Source organism: Lepidochelys kempii, chromosome 11 (genome assembly GCF_965140285.1).
Source record: "Lepidochelys kempii isolate rLepKem1 chromosome 11, rLepKem1.hap1, whole genome shotgun sequence".
NCBI classification, from domain to species: Eukaryota; Metazoa; Chordata; order Testudines; family Cheloniidae; genus Lepidochelys; species Lepidochelys kempii.
Genome location: NC_136390.1, coordinates 8,092,845 through 8,107,361, shown reverse-complemented (window position 1 = coordinate 8,107,361; position 14,517 = coordinate 8,092,845). Strand labels below are relative to the sequence as shown.

Below are 14,517 nucleotides of genomic sequence, written 5' to 3'. Positions count from 1 at the left end.
TAGGCCCAGATTAGTAGAACTATTCAGGCATTGCTGTACTCAACACTGCAAAACCTGACTGATTTAATAGCTTAATCCTCATTTTCAAAAAGTTTTTTACAGTTGCCTAAATCCCTTTTGAAAATGAGATTTAAGCTCCTAAATCAGTTAGGTACTGCAACACTGCTTGCAAAAATGCCTACATACCTGTAAAAATCTGAGTGTTAGGCACATTATTACACAATAGGCACACGGAAATTACTATATTTGCACTAGCTAAGTTTGCCGCTATATCACAAGTTTCTATATTATACTAATAAAAGTGAAGTTGAAGACTGATTGATATACATGAGTGAAAAAAATTACCAAGGAACTAATACTCAAAATGAATGATGAGTTAGCATAATTTCAGAGAAATTATGATGTTTCAAACAGGAGACAAATATGGGTTAAAATTAAATTTGTACCCATGGATGAATAGGAGAAAGAAAGTTTCCTTTTTTCTTCTCTTCTCTTCCTTACTTTTCTTTTCCTATTTCTACTTGAACAATGTTTTCTGTGAGATTATTTCATATGTACACTATATTTCTAAACTATGTATTCAAAGGCTTCATTTTAAAGGTTTTTGTGCAGTTTTTGTGCTTACAGCATGTGAATTTTAATTATCAGCTATGGAAAATCCTAAACACATTACAAAAAAACATGAATAAAGCAGGTTTTTAAGAGAGACAATTCCAATAAGTAACACTTTCAGAAAACTAATTATGCTTTTTGTTAATACTTAGTTCAACTTCTAAATTTCCTAGAAGAATTTTGCAATGGTAAACTACCTAAACCTACCTTGTATATTCTTCCTGGAGCTTGTTAGGGTCACTTACAAAAAATTTGACTCTAAAGTTCAAACTGTAAGGAGATCCTCCTAGAATTAACAAAAGCATTTCTAATTAATCAGGTTACTTTAAAATCCTTATTCAATAAAAATTATATTTGAAACAGACCAAATAAATATATTTGCTCACTTTTTAATTGTTTCCTGATTGGTTTGTTTGGATCCAGCCACCTCTGAAGAAAAAAAGAGAAACTATAAAATTTTCTTTTCTTTTTTTTTTTTTTTTTAAAGAAAACAACACTTATTTCATAACTTAGTCTGACATGATCATGTTAAACATTTATTTTCTTCTTACTTAATATCTGAGCTTCTTTTGCAGAACTGGCCTTTTGGCATGCAAAGCCCAGTGAGTAATTTTCTGAAAGATCACAGGTTATCACAAACATACCCAATTACTCCCTCTGGCATCTGTTTCTATGTACCTTATGGAGCTAAGGCTACTCCCAGCTACCTTCACAGGTGGTTGTCTGCAGCTGGGCTAGCTACTTAGCTGAGCACCTGGTTATAAGGGTTAGAATGTAACAGTGTGAGAACACTACTGGACTGACAACAAGAGACCACAACATTCTAATTCTGACACTGAATTACTCAACCTTTCTGGATTTTTTCCACCATCTGGAAGATACCTATTTCGCAGGGGTGCTGTGACAATTAGTTAACATTTGTAAAACACTACATGTAAAATTATCTAAAATACATAAAAAACCCTTCCAATGGCTGTGAACTAATAGTTTCAGAACCCAAGTTTAATGGGAAGATTGCATAATGAAATACTTTGAGACACTGGCAACTGAAAAACAGCTAGGCTCCATTTCTCTTGCTGCAAGGAACTAGGGTACTCTAAAAAACTTTACTTCATTCAAAAGTAAGCTGTGCAACAGTACCCTACTAAGATCTAAATGAGAAAACAAGTACTTGCCCTACTATAAATTAATATCGGTTTTTCAAGGTGTGTGTCCATATGTATTTCATTTCTGGAGTGCATGCATACCATGCACATGAGATCAGATTCTTTTTATCAGCAAAATCCATTGAGGTTGCATCTGCACCCTACGTGCAGGGAGCAAAACAGCAGAGTGGGCCCAACTGTCCCTCAGTTTCTTTCTCAAGACAGAATCTAGGTGTTACAGGACTACATGGTAGCAGGGAGGAACGGCAGATCATAGAATATACATGGACAACACAACTCAAATAATCCCATTTACTGGAGGCTAAATTACCTGTTCTTTCTTCCAAGTGATTGTTCAAATGTATTCCACTTCTGGTGACTCACAAGCAGTGACCTTGTAGAAAGGAGGATTGGTGCTTGCAGTCTAGTTCAATAACGATTGGAGTACTGCTCTGCCAAAGTGCGTGTCTGATACTGATGCCTCTACCAGTGAATTATACTGTATAAAATGTGAACTGATCCCCTCATAGCTTCTCAGAGAATCAACAGGTTGTCTCTGCTGATGGAGTGGGATCCAAACTGCATGAGTAAATCTAATCTAGCTAACTCATAGTATGATTTAATACAATTAGAGACCCATTTAAATTATCTTTGGCTAGATACTGCCTGATCCTTCATTCTATCTGAAAATGCTATAATTAGCCTAGGGGAGCTTTTGAATGGTTTTGTTATGCCCAGCAAAATGACAGCCTTAACTACATCAAAGGTATGTAGTTTGGCTTCCCCATGGTTCAGTTTGGGAAAGGAAACGGCAGATGAATCACCTGAGTTAAATGGAAGCATGAAACAATCTCTGGTAAAAATGCAGTGTTAGTCCGAAGGGTCACCTTATCCTTATGGAAAGCAATGTAAGGTAGAGCAGCCATAAGTGCCTGAACGTCCCTATCCCTTCCAGTTGATGATTGTGCTCCTCCCTGTCTGCTGACACCGTTGTGTTGTCTGTCATCACCTGATCTGTCAGTCCACTCAGCACATAGAGAAATACTGTGCAAGCTAGTCAAACAGTTCAGAGCTGTAGTATATTATATGAAGGTGATTCTCTTCAGGAGCCCATAGGACTTGGGTTTGAAGGTAGTGCAGGTAAGCTCTTCAGCTGAGCACACAAGCATCTATTAGCAGTGCCCTGGTGACAAGTGGAGAAAACAGTATCCACGTTTGCAAACCTGCAGAGTCCTTCTACCAGTTTAACTATTAGAGGACTTCTCAGGGGATTAGTACCCCCATGTTCATATGATCTCTGTTTGGTAGATACGCCATTTTCAACTACTTTTGTAAGGTGGATATAGTCTGGCATGCCACGTGATGTAAATACAGAAAACAATGTGATCAAGAAAACAGAGGCAAACTCTTACTGACATTTAAGGGTGACCCTGCAGCTGGTTGATGAGGTCTACAATGTTACTGAATCTGTTTTATGGCAGATAAGCTCTTGCTGTTGTGGAATCTAACACTACCCCTACGAACTCTATCCTTTGGGTTAGCACTAAAGTTGACTTTTCTCTATTGCTTCTGAGACCCAGCATAGTGTAAAGTTGTAGGATCATATGAAATGGAGTCATTCATTTGTTGCATTGACTCCCTCAAATGAGGAATCATTGTGGTGCGGGTCTACCTGTACCCTTTGCTTTCTCAGGTGAGCCATCATGAATGCCAAGCACTTGGTAATTACTTTTGGTGCTGCTGAAAGACCAAAGGGCAGGACTCTGCACTAATTGTGGTAATTTCCCACTTGGAATTGCAGGTATTTTCTGTGTGCAGTGTAGACTGATATGTGAAAGCATGTGTCCTGTAGGCTAACAGCATGAACCAGTTTTGGGGATCTAAAGATGGGATTAGAGAGGTTAGGGATTTGAATCTGAAGTGGCAGATTAAGGTGTTGAGACAGCTCAAATCCAGAACTGTGCGGCATACCCCTTCTTTAGGATTAGAAAATGTGAGTAAAACCCCTTCTCTCTGAATTCTAGAGGCACTTCTATCGCTCCAAGATTCAGATGTAAACTCATTTTTAATAATCTCTCATGAGTGGTCCCTGAAGAGGGTTGGGTGTTAGGAACGTTCTGAAATTGAATGCAACACCCACATTCTGATGATTTCTAAGATCCTGAGGTGATGTGATTCCTAGTTTCTGGAAAATAAAAAAAGGCAACTGCCAAAAGAAGGGACGGGAAAGGGAAAGAAAGTAAATAGATCCTCTAAATGCTCCAAGTGGCTCTTGACTAATATGTCAGATTTGCTACTTGAAGATGGACACAGCATGACTATGCAGAGGCTTTCCTCCATTGAAATCTCTACTTTTTCTAGAAAAAAGAAAAGGAGTACTTGTGGCACCTTAGAGACTAATTTATTTGAGCATAAGCTTTCATGAGCTACAGCTCACTTCATCGGATGCATGTAGCTCACAAAAGCTTATGCTCAAATAAATTGGTTAGTCTCTAAGGTGCCACAAGTACTCCTTTTCTTTTTGCGAATACAGACTAACACGGCTGTTACTCTGAAACCTACTTTTTCTAGGTGGTTCAGAAGATCGTTGTTGGCTATAGCAGTAAGCAGAGGGCCCCTCTCTAGAATAACTCAGCAGTCTGGGTTGTTTCCTTCCAGGGACTGATGTATTAAATCCCAAAGACTAAATACCACCATATGAATCTTTCAGGAAGAGCACAGCTTCCTTTGTCTTGATGTTAAAGGAATCCTCAAGAACTGTCTGGACCTCTTTGGTAGTTTTCTCCGCTGTTTGGCAGACATTTTTCAATAAAAAGATATTTTGTCCCAGTTTAAGATGTCATATTTCACTAAGCCCTGGTCTACACTACAAGTTTAGGTTGAATTTAGCAGTGTTAGATCGATTTAACCCTGCACCTGTCCACACGACGAAGCCATTTTTGTCGACTTAAAGGGCTCTTAAAATCGATTGCTATACTCCTCCCCAACGAGGGGATTAGCGCTGAAATCAACATCGCTACTGGAAAAGTCTGTTTACATGTCTGGGGATGGAGCGGAAATCCTCCAGGGACATCTCAGTGAAGTTCTCCTGGAGGTACTCCCAAAGCCTTTGCAAAAGGTTTCTGGGGAGGGCAGCCTTATTCCGTCCTCCATGGTAGGACACTACACCATGCCAGGCCAGTAGCACGTAGTCTGGAATCACTGCATAACAAAGCATGGCAGCGTATGGTCCCGGTGTTTGCTGGCATTCAAGCAACATCCGTTCTTTATCTCTCTGCGTTATCCTCAGGAGAGTGATATATTCATGGTCACCTGGTTGAAATAGGGGAATTTTATTACAGGGACATTCAGAGGCGGCCGTTCCTGCTGGGCTGTTTGCCTGTGGCTGAAAAGAAATCATCTCCACTATTAGCCACTGGGGGCAGGAGGGGTAAAGCGATCATCCCAGAGAATTGGAGGGGCACGACCTTGTACCGAAAGCACATGTGCTATGTAATGTTAACAGGTTGGTTCACTGTGAAAGAGTCTACCCATTGTTCTCTAAAATGTGTCTTTTTAAATACTACTCTCCCTTTTTTTCCTCCCACAGCTGCAAATGTTTTAACACTCCCCGTATCACCTCGTCCCAGAGGAGTGCGTAGATAAGAAGGCGAAAAAAACGCACTCGCGATTAAATGTTCTCTGAGCTCATACAGTCCTCCAGCACTGAAAGAGTTCAGCAGAATGCGTGGAGGCAAGCAATGTCAGAGTCCAGGAAAGCACAAAATGAACACGAGGACAGGAGGGATGTGAAAGAGGAGAGGTAGCAGGAGCAAGAGGAGACAAGGCAGGATGCAATGCTGAGGCTACTGGAGGATCAAACTGATATGCTCCGGCGTATGACTGAGCTGCAGGAAAGGCAGCAGGAGCAGACCGCCGCTGCAGCCCATGTGTAACCAACTGCCCTCCTCCCCAAGTTCCACAGCCTCCTCACCCAGATGCCCAAGAACACAGGGGGTGGGGGCCCCCCTCCAGGCACCCAACCACTCCCCCCCAGAGGACTGCCCAAGCAACAGAAGGCTGGCATTCAATATGTTTTGAAGTGCAGTGTGGCCTTGTCCTTCCCTCCTCCACCACCCCCACCCAGTGCTTCCCTCCTCCCCCACCTCTTCTGGGCTACCTTGGCAGTTATCCCCCTATTTGTGTGACGAATTAATAAAGAATGCATGAATTTGAAACAATGACTTTATTGCCTCTGCAAGCAGTGATCGAAGGGGAGAAGTTGGTTGGCTTACAGGGAAGTAGAGTGAACCAAGTGGGTGGGTCTTCATCAAGGAGAAACAAAACAGAACTGTCACACCGTAGCCTGGCCAGTCACGAAACCGGTTTTCAAAGCTCCTCCGATGCACAGCGCGCCCTGCTGTGCTCTTCTAACCGCCCTAGTGTCTGGCTACACGTAATCAGTGGCCAGGCGATTTGCCTCAACCTCCCACCCCACCATAAACATCTCCCCCTTACTCTCACAGATATTGTGGAGCACACAGGAAGCAGTAACAACAATGGGAATATTGGTTTCGCTGACGTCTAACCGAGTCAGTAAACTCCACCAGTGCGCTTTTAAATGTCCAAATGCACATTCTACCACCATTCTGCCCTTGCTCAGTCTATAGTTGAACAGCTCCTGACGACTGTCCAGGCTGCCTGTGTATGGCTTCATGAGCCATGGCATTAAGGGGTAGGCTGGGTCCCCAAGGATAACTCTAGGCATTTCAACATCCCCAACGGTTATTTTCTGGTCTGGGAATAAAGTCCCTTCCTGCAGCTGTTCAAACAGACCAGAGTTCCTGAAGATGTGAGCGTCACGTACCTTTCCCGGCCATTCCACGTTGATGTCAGTGAAACATCCCTTGTGATCCACTAGTGCTTGCAGCACCATTGAAAAGTACCCCTTTCAGTTTATGTACTGGCTGCCAAGGTGGTCCGGTCCCAAGATAGGGATATGCATTCTGTCTATCGCCCCACCACGTTTAGGGAATCCCATTGGAGCAAAGCCATCCACTAGTACCTACACATTTCCCAGAGTCACTACCCTTGATAGCAGCAGCTCAATGATTGTGTTGGCTATTTGGATCACAGCAGCCCCTACAGCAGATTTCCCACTCCAAATTGATTCCCGACTGACCAGTAGCTGTCTGGCGTTGCAAGCTTCCCCAGGGCTATCGTCACTTGCTTGTGAACTGTGAGGGCTGCTCTCATCTTGGTATTCCTGTGCTTCAGGGCAGGGGAAAGCAAGTCACAAAGTTTCATGGAAGTACCCTTACGCATGCGAAAGTTTCGCAGCCACTGGGAATCATCCCAGACCTGCAACAGTATGTGGTCCCACCAGCCTGTGCTTGTTTCCCGGGCCCAGAATCGGCATTCCACGGCATGAGCCTGCCCCATTGCCACCAGGATGTCCAAATTGCTGAGGCCCGTACTTTGAGAGACGTCTGTTCCATATCCTCATCACTCTAGTCACTGCGCTGCTGTCGCCTCCTTGCCTGCTTTTGCAGGTTCTGGTTCTGAACATACTGCAGGATACTGCGCGAGGTGTTTACAATGCTCATAACTGCCGCGGTGATCTAAGCGGGCTCCATGCTTGCCATGGTAAGGCATCTGCAGGAGAGCAGAGTTGTAGCGGAAGCGATGGCTGACAACGGATGCCACGAGAATAGATATTTATAGAGAACGATGAGAGGACCTGCGAGGTGGATGCAGGAGAGCAGAGTTGCAGCAGAAGCGGGAGCCCATGACAGCCAACATGAAGAAATTCGCTATTGAGACAAGCACAGGGGAGCAGAGTTGCAGCGGAAACAGTGGTTCGATGACGATGGTTAGTAGTCCTACTGCACTATCTGCTGAAAGCAGTATGGCATCTCATAGAATCATAGAATATCAGGGTTGGAAGGGACCCCAGAAGGTCATCTAGTCCAACCCCCTGCTCGAAGCAGGACCAATTCCCCGTTAAATCATCCCAGCCAGGGCTTTGTCAAGCCTGACCTTAAAAACCTCTAAGGAAGGAGATTCTACCACCTCCCTAGGTAACGCATTCCAGTGTTTCACCACCCTCTCAGTGAAAAAGTTTTTCCTAATATCCAACCTAAATCTCCCCCACTGCAACTTGAGACCATTACTCCTCGTTCTGTCATCTGCTACCATTGAGAACAGTCTAGAGCCATCCTCTTTGGAACCCCCTTTCAGGTAGTTGAAAGCAGCTATCAAATCCCCCCTCATTCTTCTCTTCTGCAGGCTAAACAATCCCAGCTCCCTCAGCTTCTCCTCATAACTCATGTGTTCCAGTCCCCTAATCATTTTTGTTGCCCTTCGCTGGACTCTCTCCAATTTATCCACATCCTTCTTGAAGTGTGGGGCCCAAAACTGGACACAGTACTCCAGATGAGGCCTCACCAATGTCGAATAGAGGGGAACGATCATGTCCCTCGATCTGCTCGCTATGCCCCTACTTATACATCCCAAAATGCCATTGGCCTTCTTGGCAACAAGGGCACACTGCTGACTCATATCCAGCTTCTCGTCCACTGTCACCCCTAGGTCCTTTTCCGCAGAACTGCTGCCTAGCCATTCGGTCCCTAGTCTGTAGCTGTGCATTGGATTCTTCCATCCTAAGTGTAGGACCCTGCACTTATCCTTATTGAACCTCATCAGATTTTTTTTGGCCCAATCCTCCAATTTGTCTAGGTCCTTCTGTATCCTATCCCTCCCCTCCAGCGTATCTACCACTCCTCCCAGTTTAGTATCATCCGCAAATTTGCTGAGAGTGCAATCCACACCATCCTCCAGATCATTTATGAAGATATTGAACAAAACCGGCCCCAGGACCGACCCTGCATGTAAAAAAGGTGCGAAACGATTGTCGGCCATTGCTTTCATGGAGGGAGGGGCGACTGACAAGATGTACCCAAAACCACCCGCAACAATGTTTTTGCCCCATTAGGCATTGGGAGCTTAACCCAGAATTCCAATGGGCGGCGGAGACTGCGGAAACTGTGGGATAGCTACCCACAGTGCAACACTCTGAAAGTCAATGCTAGCCACGGTACTGTGGACGCACTCCGCTGACTTAATGTGCTTAGTGGGGCCACACACAATCGACTGTATAAAATCGCTTCCTAAAAAATCGACTTCTATAAATTCGACCTAATTTCGCAGAGTAGACACACCCTTAGAGGGCCTAACTATTGGCACTACACATTTGTAAATCTGAGGAAGAGTAGTTCTTCCTACCAAATAAATCTAATGGCCAATCTTCCAGGCGTTACCGTATACAAAAGGTCAAGTAGTCAGTGATTTTTCTTGCACAATTTCAACTGGAATCTCAAGGGTATCCACCATTCAGCTCAGTAGTTCTTGAAAAGTCTTATAATAGTCAGGCAGACGTAGTGGCCACTGATACCTCATCAAGCGAAAAGGTGGAAATGGCTGCTGGAATTAGCTGTTCCTCAATCTGAGGGCATTCTTCCTCATTTTTTTTTTTTGCTCATCCTGCTGAGCAGTGTGCCTCCTCAGCCTGAATGATTTTGCAGATAAAGGAGATGTAGCTTTTCAGGGGGCAGGAGAGGTTGGTTTCCATGCTGGCAGCATGCCCCAAGACTCCCAGTCAGGTAAAGGGGGGAAATGTAAAAAGTAAACTAACAACATAAATGCTAAAAGTAATTATAACTGAATACTCTACAAATGTATACAGTAAATCATACTGGTAAGATGTCTGTTTCATTCTAGTTCTGACATGCCCCTTTTATGGTATGTAATTATCTGCTCAAAGCCCAGAAGGTTTCAGAACTAAAAAAGACACTAACCTTTTAATCACATGCTCACTAGATAACTCTGAGGCTCCCTCTAAGCTCTGCAGGGCTGCTTCTTAATCACATCTGCCCCCATTTCTACACCATTGTATTCAATTAGCATTACACACATAACAGCAGAACACTAGAGGGAGTTTGGATATAAGAGTCAGGAAGGAAGGAGAAAATGGGAAATAAGATGGCCACAGCCGTTGCAATTTTGTGAGTTTGTCTGAAGAAAGAATTGTGTTGAATGTTACTGTTCTTTTATTTAAGTGAAAAGACAACTCCTAGCTCTCCCACATCCACATTTATTTCCCTGTTATATCAATGTTTTTCTCCCCATCAACCTTGTTCCTTGAGGAAAGAGTCTGGAATGAAGAGGTTAAATATGATTATTACCTTGACAGTATCCCTATCAGAACAGCCTACAAGTGATATAATCATGGACGAAAACCCCAATTAAAAAACATCTAAAATGTGCTGAACAGCTTTATTTGGAAAAAGACTGAGTTCTATTGGTTTAAGCCACAGACGGCCAGGAGAAAGAGGAAAAGAAAGTTTAGAAAAATCAGGAAATATCATTGAAAGTATTAGATTCCTTCTGTAGTCTCACACTCCAGGGAGAAAAGTACCATAGAGGTAGTCCTCTCTGATAAAACAAGTCAAGGAACATTACTGTAGTAATTGAGGACCTCAATCTCTTACACACACAATAGATATTCAGTAAAACAGATGAAAGAGAAGGTGGGGGGGGGGGGGGGGCGGGCACAAAAGCCATTATTCCTCCTATTTAAAGTGTTGTTTTTCTTTGTGAAACTATGGAAGTCCAATTCTTTCTATCCTAAGGAACAAAAAGCATTCAGTGTCCACTGAAAGCAAAGGGGGTAGATTACTGACTGTACGCGCAACATTCAAGAATTGCTTTCTAGGTCACGGATTTCTATTGTTCATCCTGTGCACATGTTGAGAACAACAATGCTATCTTGTCACAAAAAAGGATGGAATCTAAGTCTGGACACAAACTTGACATGCTCATAACAGAAAATAAGCAGGGAATAGTAATATTACAAGCAGTAAAGTCTAGTCTTAAAACCAGTAAATACTTAATGGGATGAAATGAGAAACTTTTCAAGAAATACAGACCACATATCAAATATAAAAAACACTTCATAATTGTTTATATAAAATGTAGAACACACATTTTGTAAAATGTATTTTCTATAAAAGCTTGAATAAGATGGCTACTTTAATGTACTTGCTTACTTAAGTAATTTTTTGGATTTTTAAAAAATGTATTAAGTATATTTTAATAAAGAATGCAGGAACACAAACATATGTCACCAGGAGGTATTCACACATAGCCTCTCTTTAAAGATTAAATCTGGGTGAATCTCCCATTTAATCTGTATCACTGTTTATTTGTTCCAGACTAATAAAAACAGTTTATAGTGAAAAATCATTATTTTAACATTCTATACAGCAATGGTTATCTCAACCTTTCCAGACTACTGTACCCCTTTCGGGAGTCTGATTTGTCTTGCATACCCCCAAGTTTCACCTCACTTAAAAACTACTTGCTTACAAAATCAGACATAAAAATACAAAAGTGTCACAGCGTACTATTACTGAAAAATTGCTTACTTTCTCATTTTTACCACAGAATTATAAATCAATTTGAATATAAATATCGTACTTACATTTCAGTGTATAGTGTATATAGAGCAATATAAACAAGTCATTTTATGATTTTAGTTTGTACTGACTTCACTCGTGCTTTTTACGTAGTCTGTTAAACTAGCTAATATCTAGATGTGTTGATGTTCCCTCTGGAAGACCTCTCCACGGGTATGTGTACTCCTGGTTAAGAACCACTGCTATATGGCACCTTACCACTTTTAGAAAGGAAGACTTACACTCTGTCAAGTTCAAATTAGCACCACAGGACAGTTAAGAACAAGGATCTATCTTGTCCTTATAGGCTGCCTTGTTAATATTTAGAAAATGCTTCCAGAAAAGAAAAAAAATTAATGCAAGTGATCTTTAAACCAAGGGTGCCAAACACATTCTAGACTTTTACATATTAGGATTATGATGTGCTGTTACCTAGAACATGCTAACTAACACATTTCTAAAATCCACTGTAAATAAGTCATAGACAACTGCCATCAACAGGTGCCAAAACTGGTCAAGTGCTTTGTCTATAATACATTTTAAATACTATTAGTTATCACAGGTGTTCTCAACCTTTTTCTTTCTGAGGCCCTGCCAACATGCTATAAAAAACTCCATGGCCCACCTGTGCCACAATAACTGGTTTTCTGCATATAAAAGCCAGGGCCGGCATTAGGGGCATTGCCCAGGGCCCCACGCCACAGGGGGCCTCGTGAAGCTACATTGCTCAGGTTTTGGCTTCAGCCCCAGGTGGCTGGGCTCGGGGCCCCAGACTTCAGCCCCCTGTGATGGGGTTTTAGCTTTCTGCCCTGGGCCCCAGTGAGTCTGATGCTGGCCCTGCTTGGTGGCCCCCCTGAAACCTGCTCGCAGCCCCACAGGGTGGCCCAGACCCCTGGTTGAGAACCACTGAGTTAGCACACACTAACTAACATGCTAACATCACGCCTTGAAATCCTTGATTAGATAAGGCCTCAGTGGCAAGGGCTGAACTACCTGTTCAGTTACAGTCCATGGGCTGGGAATAAAAAGTTCATTGACAAGAGGCAAACTTAGCAGTTTGTACAATTTTAGTTTGTGCATAGCTAAGTTAAATACTGCATTTAATTATTTATTAATTAAATGTTTTACAGAAGCATCTAGAACAGAGGTGGGCAAACTACAGCCTGCAGGCCACATCCACCGTCCAGCCTGACCCTTGAGCTCCCGGCCTCTTCCCCGCTTTTCCCCCCTCCCCCACAGCCTCAGCGCACCACGACCCCAGCACAGGAGGGGGCTGCACTGTGGGGGCAGAGGAGAGCAGGAAGGGAGGCTCACCTGCAGCCTCAGGGGAGCAGGCAGGCAGTGCGGGTGCGCGGGCGGAGGACTGAGGAGGAGCACCGGGCAGCCACACAGCTGGGTAGAGAGAAGCGATGCTTTGAAGGGGAAACTGCCACTTCTCTCCAGCTGCGTGGCTGCCCCGCTCCTCCTGAGTCCTCCGCCTATGTTCGCAGGGCCGCATTCTGAAAGGGGCTTTAGAGGGGGGGTGGGATACGGGGTGGGGATGCAGAGGGCCTGTCGGGGCGGGGGTGTGGATAGGGGTCGGGGCAATCAGGGAGCAGGGAGGTTGTGTCCATGTAGGCACCTTAAATCATTTATTAAAAAAATCTAAAATGTGACTCTTAAATTTAACATTGATCAACTTTGTATTCAAAAATGGTAAATGAACAATATACACATATAGCAAATAAAGCAACCACATTATGTTTATTTAAACCCTCATCATAACCCTACCATTTATCATCACTCAGAATGAACTCAGACTGTTAGTTGAACTCAGATTAAAAATATTCGGGGGCAAAGAAAAGAGACCCTATGCATGTTTACTGTGCTGTACACATAACAAATTATAAGTTGAAATCTGAAAACTTTCTGATTTATTCAGCTTTCAGTGTTTTTGCGCACCCAGTCCTTATTTTATAAAAAAGGATCAGGGTCAGTTGTGGCTCCAAATGGGTCTATATTTAACAGAAAAAAAGTTAAAGGAGTTTTCATGAGCTCAGCTGCTCCCGTATGGGAGTTTCTTCTCAGATATAACAGAAGAGACAGGACTCCTGGGGAAGACAGGCTAACTGTAAAGAACAAATCTCTTCTGATATTAAGGGCGCCAGTGAGCAACACCAGAGATCTTTAGGGCCAGCCCCTAACCTAGATCAATTGATGATGGTAGGGAGCCATGAGCTGAGTCTGTCCAGCCTGTACCTCTCTTCTAGGGGTTAAGGAAACCCCCACTCTTGAGAGGGAGGTGAAGGGAAAGGGAAGTATGCTTCAAAAAGGACTGCTCCAGCATGAAAGAAAATAGCATCGGGGCAGACCTACAAGAGCTGGACAGAACGGAAGAGATCAGAACCTGGGGCATCTGGTTACCAGACGCAGGGAAAATCAGTGAGGACTTCTCTCGAATCCAGCTTCTCCTATATCCCGCAACTGACCTGCCTTCTTTACAAGATACCCAAGCCCTGAACTTTCTGTGTTGTCTTAGGGTTTGTCTAGAATAAAGTTTGTGGTCCCATTTTAACCTGAGTTAGTCACAAAACTAGTTTAGGCATATCCCTAGAGGGAACTCCATAGTGTTCTCTCAGAATCTCAATAGGCCTCTCAAACAATCTTTTAAAAAAAAAGGTTGACCCCAATTCTTACATTTTGAAATACCAAGATGGGAGGGGAAAATAAGTACAACCATAATTTAATTGTTTGGGGGGAAATAGTTTTCCAGTGTGAGAGATACCAGGTGAAGACTTGCACCCGCAAGAATAACTCATGGAACAGCTTTATCTAAAGAACAGAATAGAGACAGTTCTTTCTGAAGCATATCAAAGAATACTTATGCCATATTTCAGATTTGTTAAAAAAAAACTGAGTCTACTGAATATATCAGCTGTCATGGACATAAGAATTAGATAAGAACTCCAAAAATATTAATCAAATTCTCTGAATACTGAAACAAAATCCCTAAACTCTATTAACATGCAAAAAAAATTAGTTAAGAAAACAGATGCAACTTACTGGGTTATCAGTGGAATCGTCAGCCAGCTGTAAACCAAAGTAATCCCTCTCTGTCAAATCGAGATGTTTGAACACTATATCCAACAAAACTTGTCCCTGATCGTTTTTCTGGAGAAGGAAAAAAAGTCATATTGTTTAAAATCAAAGCCAACTTTAAATGGACAGACTGCTTCATGCATGCACAACACCTACAGCTTATTTCAGGTGTGTTCACAAAATTTACA

The 14,517-nt window shown here is 42.8% G+C and overlaps 1 protein-coding gene across 8 annotated transcripts in view; it reads right to left on the bottom strand.

The window, feature by feature from the left end:
• Window positions 1-14,517, bottom strand: part of PTPN4 (protein tyrosine phosphatase non-receptor type 4) — a 236,161-nt gene that overhangs the window by 147,013 nt on the left and 74,631 nt on the right. For 6 of the 8 annotated variants that reach the window (XM_073305041.2, XM_073305038.2, XM_073305037.2 and 3 more), the window contains exons 3-5: window positions 14,294-14,401; window positions 999-1,041; window positions 820-919 (exon numbers count right to left, since the gene is read on the bottom strand). In XM_073305041.2, the coding sequence (XP_073161142.1) occupies window positions 820-919; window positions 999-1,041; window positions 14,294-14,401 (251 nt within the window). Of the gene's footprint in view, window positions 1-819; window positions 920-998; window positions 1,042-14,293; window positions 14,402-14,517 lie in introns of those variants that run through there. The other 2 variants (XM_073305039.2, XM_073305043.1) reach the window with 2 other exon arrangements.